Source organism: Passer domesticus, chromosome 11, assembly GCF_036417665.1.
Source record: "Passer domesticus isolate bPasDom1 chromosome 11, bPasDom1.hap1, whole genome shotgun sequence".
In the NCBI taxonomy this organism is placed as follows: Eukaryota; Metazoa; Chordata; class Aves; order Passeriformes; family Passeridae; genus Passer; species Passer domesticus.
The window spans coordinates 1,513,084-1,534,345 of record NC_087484.1 but is presented as its reverse complement, the minus strand read 5'-3'; the positions used below and the strand labels follow the sequence as shown (position 1 = coordinate 1,534,345).

The following is a 21,262-nucleotide window of genomic DNA, read 5'->3' as shown; positions in this document are numbered from 1 at the left end:
CTCTAAATGACCCCAATGACCTCAAGTAACCCCAAGATGACCTCTAAATGACCTCTAAATGACCTAAAGTAACCCCAGTCAGGAACTCAAAAATCTCAAAACCCAAAAATGACCTGAAGTGACCCCAATGACCCAGAGTAACCCCAAAATGACCTTGAATGACCTTGAGATGACCCCAATGACCTGGAGTAACCCCGCAGTGACCTTTCAATGACCCCAGTGACCTGCAGTGCCCCCGGTCACTCTCCCTGGCCCCGGGAGCTCCCCAGGTCCCTTTCCCTGCCCCGACCCCCCCTGGCTCCCGGGGGTCCCTGCTCCCTCCCTGCCCCCCGTGGGGCTCTCTGGGGGTGCCCTGCGTGTCCCCGAGGGTCCCCCCAACCTCCCGGGGCTGCTCGGTGTCCCTGCTGGGCTCTGGTCTCTTGGCAGGGCCTGGCACAGCGCTGGGGGGGGCAGGGACAGCCCAGGGACACCCAGGGACAGCCCAGGGACAGCAGGGACACCCCAGGGACAGCAGGGACACCCAGGGATACCCAGGGACAGCCAGGGACAGCCCAGGGACAGCCCAGGGACAGCCCAGGGACAGCAGGGACAGCCCAGGGACAGCCCAGGGACAGCAGGGACACCCCAGGGACAGCCCAGGGACAGCCCAGGGACAGCCCAGGTGGCAGAGCCTGGCAGGGTCTGGGGCCTCTCCTCTGTCCCTCCCCAGTGGCATTGGGGGACATTGCCCAGATTTCAACAATTTGGGATTTATTTGATCACTGTTATCAATAAAAGTGGCAATTATTGATCAGTGATTGGTTATTGACCACAGAGCCGAGGATTAGTCATGTACTCAAGCACAGATCAAGAATTCCTTATCCCTACTAATAATAATAAATAAATAATTCCAAGAATTCTAGTCTAGAATTGTGAGGGATATAAAGTCTGGAATTCTAGAATTGTGTGCTTTTATCTATCATCTATCTGTGTACAGATATATGTATATATTTAAAATATAATTTTAAAATATATATTTAGATATTTCTATAATATCTAAATACATATTTATATATAAATATATATTTCTATAATATATATAATATACACATGTACATTATATATATTATTATATACTATATCTATAATATGTATTATATATTATATACATATATATAATATGTATTTCTAGTGTGTAAATATTATAGATTTTAGATATAAATATATAAATATTATTTTCCCCCCTAGAATTGCTGTGCAAGATCTCTCCAACCCTTCAGAATATTCCCATGGATTCCCTGGGGTTCTCCTCCTGGCTGCGTGTCCCTCCTGTCCCTGATGGATCAGAGCTGTTATTCCGTGATTCTCTCTGAATATTTTTCATTACTTTAAACCTTTCCCTGTCAGCACCCTCGCTCTCAGCTGGAATTTAACAGAAAATTGCCAAAACAGTTCGAAACCAGCCCCAAATCAGCCTGGAAAGGACCCAGGAGCCTGAAATCCTAAAGGATTCTTTTCCCAGGAGTCACAGAAGCAGCACAGCACACACAGGCCCTGTGTTCCAACACAGGAAATTTTATTTCTACAATAAAACTTGGTTTCAACAACAAATACTTTATTTCAACAACAAAACTTTTCTTTCTTTCTGGCACGGAGATGGAACTCCAAACAGAGAACTCGGGGTGGGCTGCACTCGAGCCTGGAAACAAATCATAAATCAGATTAATTTTATTAATATCAGCATTTTAATTGCATTAAATATGTTAATTAAATTTATAAAATTACACTGTATACTTTAATTACTAATTGTATTAATGTTACTAATATTATGAATATTAATGGGACCTGTGAACATTAAGGATGCAGCTGCAAACAAAAGGAGCACTTGAACCTTAAAGCTGCTCCCTGGGAGAACATTTCCCTTCTGGTTTTGCTTCTTCTTTAAAACCTGGAAGGATCAAGCACTGCTGTTGGAATTGTACATTAATTGTACATTAATGTCACTGCTATATTTTTGTTTTAAAAAAAAAAAAGTTTGGTGAAAATCTCCACGTTTCAACAGCGATATTTTCCAAACTGGGGCTTGAAAGGAGCAGGAGAAGCTGATCTTCAAACCCACCTGACATGGAAGTGAAAATACAATAAAAATCCTTGTAGAGCTCAGTTCCAGCCTTGCTGTTCTAAGTTAACCTGTTTTAACAATTAAAAAAAATATAAGGATAAGAATCAGTTTACACAACAATCAGTTCTCGTGAAAAGCCAGCTCACACCCACAAAGAAAATCCCACCCGTGTAAAACCCTCACTCCCCAAGAGACAAAAATGTGAACTGCCCAAAAAGAGAAAAATGTGCTGGACGTGCATTGGTCATTACCGGCAATAAACTGTTTTCACTAATTCACTAATTAAAGTCACACACAGCACCTTCAAATGCCACACAAACATCGACTCTGGAAATAAAAATTCACCCGTTCTACATAAAAACCCCACGTGTCTCTGTCTGTTACAGCACTCAACCAGCATAATTAACTAATTAATGACTGAGATTAATCAGGAGAGCAGAGGGCTGCAGGGCACAACCCCAGCCAGCCCAGGATCCCCGTCCCGGACTGGTTAGGACTGGTTTGGACTGGTTTGGACTGGTTCGGACTGGTTTGGACTGGTTTGGACTGGTTTGGACTGGTTTGGACTGGTTCGGACTGGTTCGGACTGGTCTGGACCTCGAGGGAGCCTCGGGGGTTTGTGCCAGGACACCCCTGGTCGCAGCTCCGTGGTGGGGAGGTGCCAGCTCCTCCCGTGCCCATCCTGCATCCATGGGGAATCAGCTCCAGGGGACGAGGGACAGACCGGGGTGGGGGCAGCTCATTCCCACTTCCCGGGGCCGGGAACGTTCCCTGGATTCCTCCTTCCTCCTCCTCCCAGGCTGATTTTTGCAGCAGTTCATGAGCAGTAATTAATATCCAGGCAGGATGAAGGAGAGCAGGGTCCCCACTGCTTGGAGATGTTTATTATTTATTCCTCTTTAAGCCTTGTTAGATTAATCCATTCTAAATTACCACATGCTGCCAGGCACAATTATTGTAATTTATGGGGATCATTCCGGTGCTTTATTTCCCTCGGATGTGAGGGGGGGCTGCTCTTCCAGGGCTCCCAGGAAGCTGCTGCAGCAGCATTCCCTTCCCGGAGGGAACAACCCCCGGCCCAGCCTCCAGGCCACAATAATTCCTTTTTATTTTTATTTTTTTTCAGCAGAGGAATCATGGAATCATGGAATAGTTTGGGATCCCAGAGCTCATCCCTTCCCCATCCAGCCTGGCCTTGGACACTTGCAGGGATTTGGCAGCCACAGCTGCTCTGGCAAGGACAGAGTTCCTGCCCCTGAACCTCTTCCTGCCTCATTTCCCACGTGGGACATTCCTCAGGTTTTCCAGGAAAAAAAAGAATCCTCCAGCTCTGCCCTGTGTCAAAGACTTCACCTGATTTCTTTAGGAAAATTCCACATTTTTGTTAAAAGCTGCAGCTGCCATCATTCCATTTAACTGCACGAGGGGCTGGGAGTCCATCAAGAGCTACTGTAAATAACAGCACCTTAAATAACAGCACCTTAAATAATGTCACTAAATAACAGCAGCTTAAATAATGTCACTTTAAATAATATCAGTTTAAATAACACCACTTTAAATAATACCACTTCAAATAATACAACTTTAAATAACACCACTTTAAATATTATCACTTCAAGAAATATCACCTTAAATAACACTGCCTCAAATGAGATCACTGTCAGTAATATCCCCTTCAATAATATCATTCAAAAAAAAAATCACTCAAATAAAAGTCACTCAAAAAAACATTGTTCTAAAAAAAATCACTACCAAAAAAAAGCCTCAAAAAAAAATCCCTCAAAAAATAATATCATTCAAAAAAAATCACTCAAAAAAATCACCCAAAAAAAAATACTCTAAAAAAAGTCACTCCAAAAAAAAATCACTCAAAAAAAAAAATCATTCCAAAAAAAACCCCTCAAAAAAATATCACGCCATAAAAAATCACCCCAAAAAAATCACTCTAAAAAAAAATCACTCCAAAAAAAAAAAGCCAATCCAAAAAAGTCACTCAAAAAATACTACCTTAAGTAATATCACTTCAAAAAAAAAAAAACACCTTAAGTAACACCACCTTAAATGGCACCACTTTAAATAATATAATTTTTAAAATAGCACTTTCAATAACTTTTCCCCCCTTGGGAGGGCCCAGGGCCAGGCAGAGATCCCAGGAGGAGGAGGAGGAGGAGGCAGAGCTGCTCTGAGCCCCAGCACCCCCAAACCCCCTGAACTGCAGCGTTCCACCAGAACTCCCAGGGAAACAGCCACGGGGGGAAAAAAAGCAATTTTTTAATAGAGGGGCTCTTAGGAGTGGCACAAAGGCTGTGGAACAAAGGATTGCTGCTGGTGCCACAGCCTGCACTGAGCTGAGCTCAGAGCCCAGCTCCCGCCCCAGCTGCAAACCTCCCCCAGCAGGGCAGGAAATGGAATTTGGTCTCCTCCAATTCCAGCCTTTCCCTGGGAGTTTGCAGCTCGGGAGCTCAGGAAGAGCCCAACAGAACCACCCCAGTGTGCTGCCCCCAGGTCTCCGTCCTGGGAATGTTGTGCTTTGAACTCCAGGCTGTGCCCCGCCAGCATGAGCAAGTAACACCAGGATATTCTCTTTTTCTGCCACTTACAGAACTCTCATTTCCTCTCCTTTCAGAGCAGGGGGAAACTCTGGAGTCACCAGGAGCAGGGAAAAAACAACTCTGAACTTCATCCCAGCACTCCCACAGGGCTCCATGAGCTCCTCCAAGCCCTGCTGTGCTGCTGAGGCCCCTCCACAGCCCTGGGCATGGAAACATCTCAATTCCATGGACAACCAGGTCTGCCCAGCGTTCCCAACATCTGCACTTCTGTCCCTGAGCCTTTGGTGAAATCCCCAAAAACCAGGAGGAACCAAATTCCAGCAGGGCACAACCACAGGATGGATCCCTCGTGCTCCCCAAGCCCTCAGAGTGCCCTGGAACCCCAAATCTCTGCTTGCAGCTCCTGCCTTTCCCCCTGGAATACCTGACCACAGCCCTGTCCAATGTTTCTGACACCTGGCAGATTAAGGCCTCGTGTTTACAAAAACCAAGAAAAACCAAAATTCCAGCAGGGAACCCAGGGGCAGAGCCCCTCCTGCCCCTGGAGCTCTCTGAGTGCCCTGGAAACCCAAATCTCTGCTTCCAGCTCCTGCTTTTCCCTCTGGGGTATCTGACCCAGCAAACACAAACCCTACCCAGCAATTCTGACACCCGGCACACTGAGGCTTTGTAATGACCAGAAACCAGAAGGAACCAAATTCCAGCAGGGCAGAACCACAGGATGGATCCCTCGTGCTCCCCAAGCCCTGGAAACCCAAATCTCTGCTTCCAGCTCCTGCTTTTCCCTCTGGGATATCTGACCCAGCAAACACAAACCCTACCCAGCAATTCTGACACCCAGCACACTGAGGCTTTGTAATGACCAAAAACCAGAAGGAACCAAATTCCAGCAGGGCAGAACCACAGGATGGATCCCTCACGCTCCCCAAGCCCTCAGATTTCCCTGGAAACCCAAATTTCTGCTTTCAGCTCCTGCTTTTCCCCCTGGAGGTTTCACCACAACCCTATCCAATATTTCTGACACGACACACTGAGGCCTCGTGTTTGCACTGAAATGACCAAAAACCAGAAGGAACCAAATTCCAGCAGGGCAGAACCACAGGATGGATCCCTCGTGCTCCCCAAGCCCTGGAAATCCCAATCTCTGCTTTCAGCTCCTGCTTTTCCCCCTGGGCTGCTTGACCCAGCCAGCACAGCCCTCCCAGCTCTCCTGACACCGCTGTTATTTTAAACACACTTTCAATAAACTCCCCAAGTTGATGCAGTTGGAGGCCTGCAAATAAACGAGCTCATTAAACACCACTGGCACTTAGCAGGATCTCTGGTGGCCAATCCCAGCTCGGGCAGGGCTGTAATTTATAACTTTGATGCCCATTTAATCTGCTCATAACCATCAATCTCTGATTTTTATTGCCCCGTTCTGCAGCCTGAGCAGAAAAGCTGCTCCAATTAGGCCCCCCCAAAGCGACTCTCACAAATAAATACTGACTTCAATATCCCACAGCACAACTCCCTGGGACCCATTTCTTATTCCAGAAATCAGAGAGCTGGGGAAGAGCTTTGGGATGACAGAAGCAGCCCCAGAGGGCTGGGGAGAGCAGCTGGGGAGCAGGAGCTGCTCTGGGCAGCCGGTGGCAGCAGGAGCTTGGGACACCCCATAAATCACCCTTGAGAAGGATGGGAGACCCCACAGAGCTGCAGCTCCAGCAGGGAAAGGGGGTGGGAATGAGGCATGGAGCAGGGGAGGCTGCCAGGAGAAGGAAATTGGGGGAGCCCATCAACACCTGATGAAGCCATGGATTCATCCCCAGTCCCAGGAGCTGCTGAAGGAGCTGGAATGGTGATTTTCCTCTGGATATCAGCCTGGCTCAGAGCTGGAATGGTGGTTTTCCTCTGGATATCAGCCTGGCTCAGAGCTGGAATGGTGATTTTCCTCTGGATATCAGCCTGGCTCAGAGATGGAATCTGCACCTGCTGGAGCATCAGATCCCTTCCTGCAAGGCTCTCCTGGCATTTCCCACTGAGGGTGGAAACCAGCTTTGTTCCCAGGCAGGAAAACAGAGGGAGGCACCTGGATCTCTGCCCTCGAGCCCTGGGAATGCCTCTGAGCTCCTGATTCCTGCAAAGGGAATCTCTGCTCTGGCCATGAAAACCTCAGACAGGGATCACATCAGCAGCTCTGGAACTGCTGCATCGAATCCAAACTGTGCTTTCTACCCCAAAACCACAGATTGATCCCCCAGAAAAGGCCCACGGTGAGAATGGGAGAGATTCTGGCAGTGCTGGGGCAGGGGGATGTGCTCCTGGCTGGAATGAGCTCCTGAAGCCCCTTGGTTCACTGGGAGGCCAGCTGCTAACTCTGTTAGGCAATTCCAGTGATGGATACCAAAAGGATGTGCAGGCTAATCAGGCTCTGCTCCCGAGGGCAGTAATTGGGTTAAGCTGATGAACAAACCCTCGGGAGCAGCAGCCTGGCCAAAGGGAGAGAGGAAGGGCAGGAGGAAAGGAGAAGGGAAGAAAATCATTCTGAGCAAAGGGGAAAATGTGAGTCTGCGGATTGTGCCCTTCATCTGGCACCTTTAAAATGATCAGTGGGGATAGAAATGGCACAAAAATGGATGGGTGTGGCATTCTGGAAGTGCTGGGATCCTGGAATGGTTTGGAGGGACCCCAAAACCCACCCAGAGTCAGCCCTGCCATGGCAGGGACACCTCCCCTGCCCAGGCTGCTCCCAGTGCCCAGCCTGGCCTGGGGCACTGCCAGGGATCCAGGGCAGCCTTGGGGAACCCATCCCAGCCCCTCCCCGGGAAGATTCCTGCCCAACATCCCAGCCCAGCCTGCCCCTGGCACTGGGGCCATCCCTGCTCCAAGCCAAGGACACCCCAAAAGAGGGGCTGTGCTCCCTGAAAATCCCAAACAACCCCAGCAGCTGCCTCTGCCCTCAGTCCCACTTAGAGCCACGACAGAAGGAAAGGGCTGGATTTGCTTCCCCTGCAGCACAACACAGCCCAGAATCCCAAACTGCAGCAGCACCAGTGAGAGATTCCCCCTGGAGTCAGTTCTGAAATAATACTGGCATTACAGGAAATCCATCACCCACCACTGAATTCATGTCAGAGTCCACGGGCAGGGAATCCATCCCTGCAAACGAGGAGCTGCTGCATTTCCTTGGAGCCTGGGGTGCCCCCTCTCCCCTGCAGCTTTCCCTGAGTGCCTCCCTCACTCCTGACACCTTTCCTCAGCTGGGACTGCACCTCCAGTCTCACTACAAACTGCTGGCAGGGATTTCTTTAATCTAAATCCTGGGAAATTTGCTTTAGGGAGCTCTTCTAAGCAATGCCTTTTCTGGTAGATTGGGAAGTCAAGGTTTGCCCTGGATTTCATCTTCACGGGGGTCTGGAATGCAGGGTGGGCAATGAGGGACACCCAAAAACCTCCTCTGGCCCAACAAATCCAAGCTGATTTGTTCCTACTGCTGCACTGTAAAACAAACCCCAAAATATGTAGGTAAGAATATTAAATATTATTAGAAATCTGTGTCACGCTCACCTGCAGACATCCTGGGAATAAAGCCGGGGTTTTGACCAAGTCCTGGAGTCTGGAGTTGAAGGAAATTTCCAGCAGGATTGAGGGGACACCTGAGATGTCCCTCTGGCTTTGCCCCAGCCCCAAATGAGCATTTCCCCCCAGCTGCCAGGAGGCTGCTCCTTCCCTGACCTTTATTTGATATGTTAGATCAAATACACATGATGATGATGATTATTATTATTATTATTATATATTGCATCCCATTCCAGCTGCCAGCAGAGCTGTGGGATGTGTTGGTTCCACCAGGGCTCAGTTCCTGCCATTCCCAGCTGTGCCCCCACAGGGAGCTTTATAAACTCGTTAACAACTCCATTAATTAAAGGCTAATGCTGATTGGAATCATTTGAGGAGCAGCCCCCTGTTCACAGACCCACAACTGCAAAATGAAAATCCCAGAAGAGCAGCTTGGGCAGGGGAACAGAGCAGGAATTTTTCCCTTCTGTTCCCTGGAGGCCCCACCTTTGGCTTGAAGAACAGAGGGGCTCCAGCCCCAGATCCCAATAAATGAGGAAGTTTTCTTCCAAAGGTCAGGTGCAGCTGGATCAGCCAAAGCTCAGCCACCCACAGCTCCCCAAGCCCACTCTGGAATAATCCAGAATCCCGGGATCCCCAAGGCTGGAAAAGCCCTCCCAGAGCAATGAGTGCAACCTGTGCCTGATGCCCACCTTGTCCCCAGCCCAGAGCTCTGAGTGCCACCTCCAGGAATTCCCTGGACACCTCCAGGAATGGGCATTCAAACCTCCCTGGATGGCTCCTGCCAAGCCCTGAGCTCCCTTTCCATGGAGAAATTCCTGCTGAACTTCCCCAGGTAAAACCAACAGAGAGCACCAAGACTTCACCCACCTTGGAGATAAATTCAGTGCAGAAGTGAGGGACTGAGGTGCTTCTCCCAAAGACTGGACTCTATTCCGTGGAATCCCCGATTGTTTTGGGCTGGGAGGACTCGTTCCAGCACTCCGGGGAGCCCAAGCCCTGTCCAGCCTGGCCCTGGGCACTGCCAGGGATGGGCACCCCGTGCCAACCAGGCACCAAAACAAACCCGCAGCCGCAGCCATGAAGGTTTCTATCCCAATTTCCCGATTTCCCAACACCCCGAGGCAGCAGCGGGCGGTGCTGACCTCTAGTGAGAGATGGCTGGAAAAGAGAATTCCTGGGATAAATCTGCCTTCCCAGCTGTGCCCGTTCCATCCCCTGCCCCTCCTTCCAGAGGGCTCCTCTGGCACCAAGCAGATTCTGAAAACTGGCCCCAAAAATCCCCCATTTTGAGATATTTTCAATAAATGTGCCCATCGCTGCCCAGTGAGGGTCAAAGCCCTCTCCACACCCAGCCGAGGGTGCAGCTCACAGGGAATTTGTCCCCCAGGGCTGGGCAGGATCCTGGGGGGTTCAGGCATTCAGCAAGTGAAACTGAAACAGGAGAAATGCCGGCCTGGAGGGAAGAGCTGAGCAGCTCCTCCCTCCCACCAGAACGTGGCAGAGCTCAAGAGAAGCAGAAGAGCAAAATTCAGTTTAATTCTCTCCCTCCCCACGCAAAAAATCAACAGCCCTGCAGTGGGGGAAGCTTTGCCTTTGGACCCTCAAAGAGAAATTCCCCCAAACTCTCCACCCCTCCCAGGGAAAAAATGTCCCAACAAACCCCAAAGACAACAAGAGAACCCTCAACAAGCCAGTGTCCAGTGGAAGGTTTTATTTAAAACCACCCAAAACTCACAGGTCTACAAGGAAACCCCCAGCCAAGCCCAGCCCTCAGGGCTGGTTCTGAGGAGCCACCAAAAGCAGTAAAAGCCAGCAGAGCTCAGGGGCAGGAGCTCCCAAGCTGCTGCTCTGCTCTCCCACATTGTCCTTCAGAATCCAGAACTTGCACCCAAAAGGTCCTTCAGGAAAATGAGACTTGTCCAGGTTCATCAAAGAAATCTCCACTGCAAAGCCTCTTTTCAAACCAACTTTAAGACTGTGAGTTCTGCTTAAATTAAAAATATTAAATTAAGAATATCCTACATCAAATGCAGCATTTTTATCCTACAGACTGCTCTCTCTGCAGCCACACACAAGGCAAAGGCTCCTGAGACTCCCTGGAGCCATCCCAGGAACATTCCCCATTCCCGGGGCTCCACAAACCTCCTGCTCCTGCCCTGTGAAGCAAGATCTGCTCACTTCAGGGATAATTCATCTAATTACCTGGAGGAGTAATTAAACCAAAGCAAAGTGCACTCTGCAGGAGCTCTGGGAACTCCCTGTTCAGCAAGGAGCCTCCCACTGCAACGCTGGGAAAGTGATGAGTTCCACCATGGAATTGGAGGCTTTTCCCTCTGGAAGCAAAAGTCAGTTCTTGCTTTAACTCTTTTTATAGTTTTTAGTCACTAACTCTTAAAAATAAATCAGTTTTCACATTATTCAGGCTTGGAGAGGTTATTGCTGTTCCAGACCTGGGATAAATTCCAAGGTGAGCACTTTCTGTCCTTCTGGAATTGGAGATTCCTCTGAAATACTCACTTGGGAGCTTTTCCTCACCTCCTTCTCTCAGAAGAACAAACCAGAGCAATGAAGGTGTCCAAGGGGAGAGGCTGGAAGTCCCCACCTCCATCCAGGCTCACCCCAGCAATTCAGTGATTGAGTTTTCCCATTTGCCAGCCAGGGATCAGATCCTACTCACGAGCATTGGCAGGAGGCTGCAGCAGCTGCTCCAGGTTCCAGCAGAGCCACAGTTCCCACCAGCACCTCTGCCCTGCCCAGCAAGGAGCAGTTTTAGGCACTATTTTAAATCTAGCATCTAGGCTGGCAGCAAAGCACGGAGCATCTGCTGGTGCTGGGCTCTGTGTCCCAGGAAATTCAGTGTATTCCTGCTTTTCCACAGGGCCAAGCTGCTATTTCAGCACACTTCTGTGGGCCAGGGTTGAGAAACAGGAGCAGTAATGAGCTGGGAGCTGCAAAAACATAAAATTAGACATTCCTCAGCTTCTGAGGTGGGCCAGCCTTGGATCCCTTTCCTTCATTAGATTTTTAATTATTGGCAGATTTCTTTCTGAGACCAAATCCCAGGAATTTCACTCAGAGGTGGGGGTGCTGGCTGTTTAAACCAGCCAAATTCTTTAAATAAACCCCTGATTATTCTGGTTTTGAATGGGCTGTGAACCCCTGTTAGTGATACCTGAGCTCCAAGCTTGGACAGGTATTTATTCCTTAAACTAAAGGCATCAGCTTTTGGCAGCAATTTTGCCAAATCATCTTCATTCTGCCTTCTGAGCCTCTCCTGCTCTTCTGCTCTGCAAAAGAAAAAGTGGCAGAAAGATGTTTGCCCTGAGGGAAAACCCTGCCAGGCAGGGAATTACTGGAATATCATTTAATATTTTAATATCGTTCTTGTAATAGCTAGGAAATGTCCTGGGGTATCAGGTGAATGAGCCTGAGATGTGCAGGGATCAATAACTCAGTGCAAAGAAAGAGAGAGGCTGATTTCTGCAGGTTCCTTTTATTTCATTCCAAGATTTCAGTAGAAAGAGAAACCTTTTGATTTTTCCCAGATTACAACGTGCTCAGGGAGTTCTGTAACAACTTTTCTATCTATTAAACAAACTTTCATCCTTAAAATAAACATGACAATACAAAGAGAATCGAGAAGGCAATAAAAGACTGCTCAGCAGTCTCAGAGTTCAGAAATCTACAAAAAAAAAAGGTCCCTTGGAGCACCTGTGGCTCTTTTTGCATTGTGGTGAAAGGACACAACCCCAAAGCTGTAAATACATTTAAAAAGTGGTTTTTGCATTAGGACAGTGACAGAAGCAGCAGCAGGAGCTGCCTGGAGCCCTGGTGAGAACACAAAAATGCTTTTTGCTCAGGAAGCTCCACCCTGGAGCACAGGGGCTGAGCTCAGCCTTGCTCCAGGTGCTGTGGGGAGGCAGAGCTCAGCCAGCAGAAAGAGGGATTTTGGCATTGTGAGAACACAGCAGGGGCTGAGGCAGTGTGGATCTTCAGAGAGCTACAGAGCAACCTCAACTGTGCTGCTCCAGCTGGGGAGGTGCTGGAGCTCCCACCTGGGGTGGCCTTTGCTACTCAACTTTCCTTTCTGCAAGAAATGGGGACAACAATTACTGCAAACCCTGGCCTGGGGCAGCCCAGAGCCCTCAGAACCCTGGAATTGTTACACAAGGGTGACAAACCCTGAGATGGCACATCCCAGATCCCTCAGAACCCCTGGAATTGTCACACAAGGGTGACAAACCCTGAGATGGCACATCCCAGATCCCTCAGAACCCCTGGAATTGTTACACAAGGGTGACAAACCCTGAGATGGCACATCCCAGATCCCTCAGAACCCCTGGAATTGTCACACAAGGGTGACAAACCCTGAGATGGCACATCCCAGATCCCTCAGAACCCCTGGAATCACTGAATTGTTACACAAGGGTGACAAACCCTGGGCTGGGACAGCCTCAATCCCATCAGTGCTGTGATTTAGGCTCAAAGCACCACATTTTGTACCACATTTCAGTTGTGAGGCTGCTGAAATACAGGAAAGCAGAGAGGGACAGTGCCAGGAAAGGACACCTGGATAGTGCTGCCTCAAACACTGACTCACAGGAGGCAGGACATGAAATCCTAGAACAGACTGAGGAATATCAATCCAACAGAAATCAGACTGGAGGAATGATCTGCCTAATCCCTTCAGGACAAACTTCCCAAGGCACTGACATTTGCTGGCTCTGTACTTACTCAGAAGCAGCTGCTTTCTGCAGTTTTGCCCTTTTCTTTGCAGACCAGTTGAGATCACCACCTGTAAGAGCAGCAATGGGCACTGAGACCTTTAAAACTGGGCTTTTGTGGCTTTGGTATCAGAACTGCCCCCAGCAGCTCTCAGGGCACTGAGAAAGCACAAGAATGATTTTACAGAAGGAGAAACTGAGGCAAGGAGAAGCTGCAGACTCACCTGTGAGGTGATTCACGAAGTACAGCATGACCACAGCTATCAGTGACACTGCAGAAGGAAAGGGACAGTTTTAGCTGACAATAGATGAACAGCTTGAACCCACAGCCAAGATCTTCATGGGAGCTCTAACTCAGAGGAGTTTCCTTTTGTAAATCTCCCTGTGCTCACAGAACAGAGTAATTCAGATTTTAATTTTAAACCTGTAATTTACACTTTAAAAACATTGTTTGTCTGCTTTCACTCAATGTTTTAAACACTGAAACTCTCCATGCTTCAAGGAAACCCCAAGCACTTCAGTGGCTGTGAGCTCATCCCAACACTGCCCCAGTGACACCTCTAGGAGGGGAATGGTTTCTGTTTTCCAGGAAACACGAAGCCAGAGCCCAGTGAAGCTCCCTGAGCCCATTCCCAGCGTGTCCCACACTCACAGCAAACACAGGCACTGAAGAAGACCTCCAGGAACAGGTATCCCCTGGTGTCCAGGATCATGCCAGCTGCTATGGCAATCACTGCCAGGCCCAGGTTCTGGATGGACTGCATGCTGGGACAGAGCAGGAACAGCAGTGATTCCTCTCCTCAGGAAAATGGGGTTCCATTTCCTCAGGGAAAGCTCCTCAGTGGCACTGAGCCCACTGGAGCTGCACTGTCCCCATGTGCTGGGACATGGGGAGTCAGGGCTGGGATTGGCAGAAGTTCCTGTGCCTCCCCCAGCCTCAGCTCTGTCCCAAAGCCCTCCCCAGAGCAGCCAGGAACTCCTGCTCCAGCCTGGAGCAGCTGGGACCAGGAATGGGCTGGATCTGCTCACATTCAGTGCTTCCAGAGTGCCAGGGATCAGGGCATGGCTTGGAAGGGACCTTAAAGCCCACCCAGACCCACGGCAGGGACCCCTCCCACTGCCCCAGGGTCAGCCTGGCCTTGGGCACTGCCAGGACCCAGGATCCCATCCCAGCCCCTCCCAGGGAACAACTCCTCCCCATGTCCCATCTCTTGAGCTCAAACCATTCCCCCCTGTCCTGGCACTCCAGCTCCCTGTCCAAGGTCCCTCCACTGAGTCCCCAATCCCAGCCATCCCTGTCCTTGTCCCAGCCCAGCCCAAAGCCATGCAGTACTCACAAGCCATAGGCAGTTCCCAGCTGGTGCTCGGGGACCACGAAGGCCACCATGGGCCACAGGGCACAGGCCAGCAGGGAATAGGACACGCCCAGCAGGCACTGGGGACACAGGGCCAGGTCACAGCAGGGCCACGCGGGGCTGCAGCTCTGATAAATCAGGGTGCTCCCCTCCCCCTCCCCCAGCAGGGACAGGGAGCAGCGCAGGAAACTCTCTGAGCAATGACATTCCAAATGAATATCCACTCCTGGGACTTCTGCCAGGATTGAGGCCCAAAATAAACGCTGGGATTTAAACTGAAGGGCCTGGCTGAGCACCCAGAGCTGCAGCTCACGGGAAGAACGCCTGAACACCAAAGGGTTTCATCCCTGCCCCACTGATGAGCAGCACAGGCCTCACTCCAAACAAACATGTCAGGAGATCTGCCCTCAGCAATGCAGGTTTCTACTCAGGCCCATCCAGCACATCAGAGGCTGGCTGAGTAACAGTAATAAGCTTCAGAAAGAAATTAAAATAACGATTTTTAGGAGAAAAGTGAGCAGTTTGAGTAACAGTAAAAAAACTTCAGAAATAAACTAAAAGAACAATTTTTAGGATAAAACTGAGCAGTTTAAATAACAGTAAAATCTTCAGAAATAAACTAAAAGAACAATTTTTAGGAGAAAAGTGAAGACCTGGCACAGGAATTTAGTAATGGAGTGAGGAACCTTTTCCACCTCCCAACACACACAATAATTCAGTGCCAACCCCATTGCTTATTTTATATTTATGAAATAAATATTTGATATTTTATTTCTATTTAGGTCTAAATCCCAGAAATAAATATTTGATAATTTATTTCTATTTAAGCCTAAATCCCAGAAATAAAAATTTGATATTTTATTTCTATTTAGGCCTAAATCCCAGAAATAAATATTTGATATTTTATTTCTATTTAGGCCTAAATCCCAGAAATAAATATTTAATAATTTATTTCTATTTAGGTCTAAATTCCAAAACCAAATATTTGATATTTTATTTCTATGCACTTCTAAATCCCAGAAATAAATATTTGGTATTTTATTTCTATTTAGGCCTAAATCTCAAAAATAAATATTTAATAATTTATTTCTATTTAGGTCTAAATTCCAGAACCAAATATTTGATATTTTATTTCTATGTAGTTCTAAATCCCAGAAATAAAAATTTGATATTTTATTTCTATTTAGGCCTAAATCCCAGAAATAAATATTTGATATTTTATTTCGATTTACGCCTAAATTCCAGAAATAAATATTTAATAATTTATTTCTATTTAGGTCTAAATCCCAGAAATAAATATTTGGTATTTTATTTCTGTTTAGGTCTAAATTCCAGAAATAAATATTTGATAATTTATTTCTATTTAAGCCTAAATCCCAGAAATAAATATTTAATAATTTATTTCTATTTAGGTCTAAATTCCAGAACCAAATATTTGATATTTTATTTCTATGTAGTTCTAAATCCCAGAAATAAAAATTTGATATTTTATTTCTATTTAGGCCTAAATCCCAGAAATAAAAAATTGGTATTTTATTTCTATTTAGGCCTAAATATCAGAAATAAATATTTGATTTTTTTTTTATTTAAACCTAAACTCCAGAAATAAATATTTAATAATTTATTTCTATTTAGGTCTAAATTCCAGAACCAAGTATTTGATATTTTATTTCTATGTACTTCTAAATCCCAGAAAGAAATATTTGGTATTTTCTTTGTGTTTAGGCCTAAATGGCAGACACAAATATTTGGTATTCTCTCTCTGTGTGGGACTGTTACCATGGCTATCCAGGGGTTCCAGAAGGTGAAGGCCAGCAGGATGTGTGAGGCCAGCGTGGTGAGCACAGCACACAGCACCCAGATGATGTTCTTGCCAACTTTGTCCACCAGCAGGCCAAACACAGGGGACATGGGGGCTGAGATGATGTACACGATGCTGCAGGACAGGCAGAGTCAGCATTTAACACCCCCCGAGTCCTTTGTTAATTGCAGGGCCAGAAGAAAAAAGCACTCCCCAAAAAAATCCCAGTAATTTGGAATTCCCAAAGGGTTGGAGGACATGGAAGTGCCAGACCCAGGGCCAGCAGTGTTTTCTTGAGAGGTTTTACTGCTTTGGGCTTTGGCCACGTCTCAAATTCATCCTCAAACCACCCAAATTGAGTTCCTCTAGTGTTGTTATTAAACTGCTTTTATCACTCAAGGAAGAATCACTAAATATTAAAATAAAACCCTCCAGAGCTTTTCCTTTATAGTGTGAACATCTGTTTTTAATAAAAGACACATCCACATTTCCCAGTTATTCCTTGGGTTGTGTGAAATTATTTCTCCACTTAAGTGCAGCTCACAGGAGATCCCAAATCTCTTCCCACCTGCCCAGAGCCCAAAAATACACCCTAAAATCTGTCAGTGTTCCTTTTTAAATCCACCACAATGTACCTGTTAATTGCACTGGCTTCTTGAGGGGAAAAACGGAATTTTTCAATAAAGAAAACCCTGAGGGGAGGAAAAAAATATTTAGGAAAATGCAGACCTGAAGGATGAGAAATCAAAATTAAGTTAGACAAAGACATGAGAATCTCAGCTACAAAAAAAAAATAAATAGAGCTTTGATATAAATATCCCAGATTGTAATTTATAATTAATTTAGGAGCTTGTTAGCAGACTCCACAGATTTTAATTTAAGGCTCATTCAAATTACACTTTGGAGAACACACAAAAAGTCCATAACCAACATTTAACCCAAATAATGAGGCATTGGGTTGTAAATATGGAAGGAATCTTACAGCACCCCAAATTCCACCCCATGTTTTAAACTGCATCCAGCTTCAATCAGGAAATCAAACATCCCTCATGCCCCTGAGTTTGTAATTCCCAAAGAATGGGAAGTTTTTAAGCATTTTGGTTACAAGCTTGGCCAAATTCCAAGGGAATGGCTGGGAAAGTGAGTGGCACTTACTTGCCAAGGCCGATGAAAGGGAACACTGCAGCGTAGTAACAGACACAGATGACAAAGATGAGCCACAAGGACAGGGAGAAATCCTTCACATCTGTCAGCTTGATCACTTCCCCTGCACAGGGGACACAGCATGGCATCAGTCAGGATGAACAACCTGGGATTCACCCACTGGAGAACACCCAGGAGATCCCAAATCCCTCCTAAAGCACCCCCTGCTTGGAGATTAACGTCCCTTCCATCCCAAACCAGGCTGGGACTCCACTGGATCTCAAATTTAGTTTATTTTTAATTGGCCACATGGAAAACTCAACCCAGCACACGCTGGCAGGGGGAGCTCCATGGTTCTGCAGCCCTGCTGAAGGAAATCAGCCCCAAGAAAACACAGAACCAGTGGCACAAATTGGTGCAAAGTTTTGTTTTTATAAAGAAAGCAGGTGACAGTGCATCTGCCTGTTGAGCTGGTGTTTAAAACTACAACTCCAAGTAAAAAGCAGCTCAAATTATGATCAGAAGTGTGACAAAGTTGAGCAGCAGGCAGTGAATTACCTGCAATGCAAAGGTGGCTGCAGGGTCAGCCCCAGCACTCACCTGTTCTCCCCTGCTCTTTGCAGAGCAGCCTCTCTGCTCTCCTGTCCAGGTAAGCCAGGATTAAAGCACAGCTCAGTGAGAAGAGACAGGTGACCCCACCTGCAGAAGGCAACACCTCATGGTCAGCTGACAGCTCCAGCAGTAATTTGGTTTTCAGCCCAATTAGAGCAGGTTTTGTTGGGCATGTCAGGTACACCAGGTTTAGGAGCAGCTTTAAGGCTCCAGAGCTGCACAACTCAAAGGGGTAAAACTGAACCCTGACACGTGGCACACACCTGCCTTGGAGACAGACATGCACATGGATTGATTTTATATTCATTTAAAACATCGCCACCACTCCCCCTCAGCTCATCTGGGAACAGAAACAAACCTGGCCTCATTCCCAGCACCAGAATCTCCATGCCCATGGCTCTGAGGGGTGGGAACACACCCCAGAATTGTTCAGATTTCCCTTTTACAATCAGATAACCACAGGCAAGCTTTGACACTCCTCAGAAAATTTTTCAAGCCTATCCTTTGCTCAGAAAATGTGAACTATTTCATCTCCACAAGACACAGACTGGAATTTGGCAGCCCCAGGAATGCCACAGCATTTCAGCAGCTGCAGTAACCTGAGAGAAAATGAGATTATGATGCAAAAGGTGTTGGAATTGCTCTTCCCAAGCTCAACCAGAGTTGTGCTGCTTTTAGGGGGTCAATGCATGCTTTTAAGTGATCAATAAGTGCTTTTCAGAGATTAACAAACCAGTCACACACAGGAGGTGGCACCAGCCCAGAACATCACTGACCTATGAGCAGAGCCAGGCCGAGGGTGCTGGGACCAGCGTGGCCCAGGAGATCCTGAACTCTGGAGTAGATCCAGCCCATAATATTCATGTTCACCGTGCTCCCCTAGGCACAACACAGGCACGTGAAGAACCCAGCATTTCCCAGGGATTCAGCAGGAGTGTAGGTTATCAAAAGGGCACCCAGGGGACAGCAGGGAGAGGATTCCCTGCTGGGCTGGCAACAAAGCAATCCTTGCAACAAGGATCCAACACCACAAACTGAAATCATACAAGCCTGGAAGGGTTGTCACTGATGAGAAGTGCACAAATCAACATGCACGAGCTCATAAACTGAGCTGAATTTAATGTATTTGATCAAACAGGATTCCCAGCTGACAGGCCCCAGGAAAAATCCCCTTTTGTCCCCAGAGAAGGATCCATGGCTGCCAGCACTGGAGAGCATCCCCTGCCCCCCAGGGAAACTCCTGCAGTGGTTAAACCCCCCCAAAAGGAGCCCCAAAGGGAGGAGCAGAGCCCCCTCCATGCCCACACTCACAATCCTGGCCATGCTGAGCTGCAGTCCAAACACCAGGTTGAGCTCCTTGCCCTTGAACCAGCTCACTGCATAGGTGTTCTGGGCCACTGCCAGGGACTCCCCACCAATCCTGCAGAGCAAGCACAGCACCTCAGTGCAGCACGTTCCACACACAGCTGCCTGGCACAGCTGGCTCAGTGCCCATCTGTGTGCACAGAGCCACGGCTCCACAATGGAAGTGCAGGCATTGAAGAACAATCAGTGCTTCCAGGGGTTTTGATTCAGCAGCACCTGCAGAGTCCTGGCTCTGGTTTTCTAAGCTACAAGGAACTGCACATCCTGCACTCCTCAGCTTCAGAGGCCTCAGAATGCACCAGTTTTGGCTCCACGTGGCAGCACTTTTCCAGGAGAGCTTTCTGGGGTTAGTTTTTGTAGTTTTCTAGATGGCCTTACCTCAAAGAGCACAAATCTGCCCCTCCAGACTCACCCAAATATGAATCTGCCCACTTCCATCAGCCAGAAGGTGTTGAACAGTGCTCCCAGAGCAAAAACCACCTGCACAGCAGCAAAGGAGAATGGTAATTGTGCATTTTGGGTATGGAACCAAGCAGGACTGGCTGAAAACAGGAACAAAAATGACTTTCCCTTCCCACATCCACTTCCTGCTCTTTTTGGTGTCTGCTGCCTCTGCTGTTCATCCTCTCCAGCCTGGCCCCCCTGGGACTGGGGCAGCCCCAACCAACTCACACCAAACACACAAAAACGTGGATCCTTCCCCCAGCTCAGCCACATTCCAGGGCTCCCCTTCCCAGCAGAGCCCAGGGCTCTCCCACTCCAGTTCTCAGCTCAGGTGAAACACCAAGGGCAGGCCCAGCCCCTCCCTGGCACTCACCTGCCCAACACACACAAAGCTGCTGAATATTACAGTGCCCAACCTGCAAGGACAAGAAAATCACTTCATGCACAACCACAATCCTTTTATTCCCCTACAAAACACTCTTTTAGACCTGCAGCAGGGAAATGAGGGGAGGTGGATGGGCAATTAAAAGGTTTGTGACATAAATTGTGCAGCTCAGCAATTCCCACAGAGAACAGGGAGTGCAAGGTGGTGCTTTTGAAACAAATTTATTTGAATTATAAAGGAAGGGAAGCTCATCTATATTGTTCAAAAATCCTAAGCTGAGTGGGAAAAAATATTGAAGCTGTTTATTACAACCTTGGAAAGCTTTAGAATACAAAGCCCAGACCTCAGGTGCAGTTCTAGCCCAGGGCTCCCTGGCCAGCAGAGCCCCGGGCTGCACTCACCGGATGCCAAACACCCTGTCTATGAGGAAGCCCCCGAAGAAGCACAGCACCACGTTGGGCCACGAGTACCAGGCGTAGAGGGCCATGAACTGGGCCGTGTTCACCTTCATGTCCTGCACAGCACAGGGGGTGGGAAAACAGTGCTCCTGAGCTAGCTGTGCTCGGAGTGAGCACCCAGGAGAGCCACGCACAAACAGCACTCTCTGGAACCCACTGAGCTCCCACACGGGCCGGGATGGAAGGGATTTATTGCTCCGAGCCCACGGACACCTTCCACTATCGGGGGTGCTCCAAACGGCCCTGGGCACTGCCAGGGACAGCCAGGGCTGGCTCAGGGCACCCCGTGCCAGGGCACAATTCCTCCCCAGATCCCAAATCCCGCTCCCCTGTGCCGGCGGGAAGCCCTTCCCCGCTGCCCCGTGCCCACACAAAAGGTCACTCTGCGTGTTCTCCAGAGCCCCCGACAGCGACTCACCCGCTGAACCTGCGTCTGCAGAGCGGCCGGGTTGTCGTAGCAGAAGTAGCTGCCTGCGGGGAGAAGGGCACGCCTCAGGGCTCCGTCCCGGCCCCACACCCCGGCCCCACACGCGCCCCCCGGGCCCGTGCCGCACCGAACCCCAGGAAGCACATGAGGGCCAGGACGAGCAGGCGGTGCGGCAGGCGGCGGGGGTCGCAGGCGGCGGGCAGGGCGCGGGGAGGGCCCGGGGAGCCGCCGCCATCGCCGCCATCGGCGCCCAGCAGCGCCCGCTGCTCCTCCGCCATCGCGCCCGCCTCAGGGAGCGCCCGCACGTGACCCGCCCGCACGTGACGCCGCG

The 21,262-nt window shown here is 48.5% G+C and overlaps 1 protein-coding gene and 1 long non-coding RNA gene across 10 annotated transcripts in view; one reads left to right on the top strand and one right to left on the bottom strand.

The window, feature by feature from the left end:
- LOC135278537 (uncharacterized) overlaps positions 1–1,590 on the top strand; it is a 47,486-nt gene extending 45,896 nt beyond the window's left edge. Inside the window, exon 9 of the long non-coding RNA XR_010346015.1 lies at positions 1,228–1,590. This is a non-coding gene — a long non-coding RNA (uncharacterized LOC135278537). The remainder of the gene's footprint in view (positions 1–1,227) is intronic.
- On the bottom strand, positions 1,535–21,260 carry MFSD1 (major facilitator superfamily domain containing 1). 9 transcript variants are annotated; one of them, XM_064385079.1, is made up of 21 exons: positions 21,059–21,260; positions 20,923–20,975; positions 20,448–20,560; positions 20,035–20,077; positions 19,630–19,697; positions 19,164–19,272; positions 18,629–18,731; positions 17,841–17,939; positions 17,253–17,364; positions 16,733–16,789; positions 16,076–16,232; positions 14,279–14,376; positions 13,594–13,706; positions 13,166–13,213; positions 12,952–13,012; positions 11,390–11,504; positions 9,085–11,165; positions 8,203–8,251; positions 2,099–2,169; positions 1,825–1,927; positions 1,535–1,678 (listed from the first exon to the last, which is right to left on the bottom strand). In XM_064385079.1, exons 1-17 carry the CDS (start codon positions 21,207–21,209, stop codon positions 11,106–11,108), a joined length of 1,560 nt encoding a protein of 519 aa, XP_064241149.1. In that variant the 5' UTR covers positions 21,210–21,260; the 3' UTR covers positions 1,535–1,678; positions 1,825–1,927; positions 2,099–2,169; positions 8,203–8,251; positions 9,085–11,105. The 9 variants fall into 9 exon arrangements, with proteins under 9 accessions (XP_064241149.1, XP_064241147.1, XP_064241146.1 ...); XM_064385077.1 differs by having other exon boundaries at positions 1,535–2,169; XM_064385076.1 differs by lacking the exon at positions 8,203–8,251 and having other exon boundaries at positions 1,825–2,169.
- Between the last annotated feature and the right edge of the window lie 2 nt (positions 21,261–21,262).

What these genes read in the sequence shown, in the direction of transcription:
- MFSD1 (XM_064385077.1), bottom strand. Translation starts at nt 21,209, where the DNA reads ATGGCGGAGGAGCAGCGGGCGCTGCTGGGCGCCGATGGCGGCGATGGC. An exon ending in AGCTCAGCATGGCCAGGATT is followed by an intron (nt 18,732 to 19,163) that starts GTGAGTGTGGGC and finishes TGTTGTGCCTAG; the next exon opens with GGGAGCACGGTGAACATGAA. An exon ending in CTGGGAACTGCCTATGGCTT is followed by an intron (nt 13,707 to 14,278) that starts GTGAGTACTGCA and finishes GCTCTGTCCCAG; the next exon opens with CATGCAGTCCATCCAGAACC.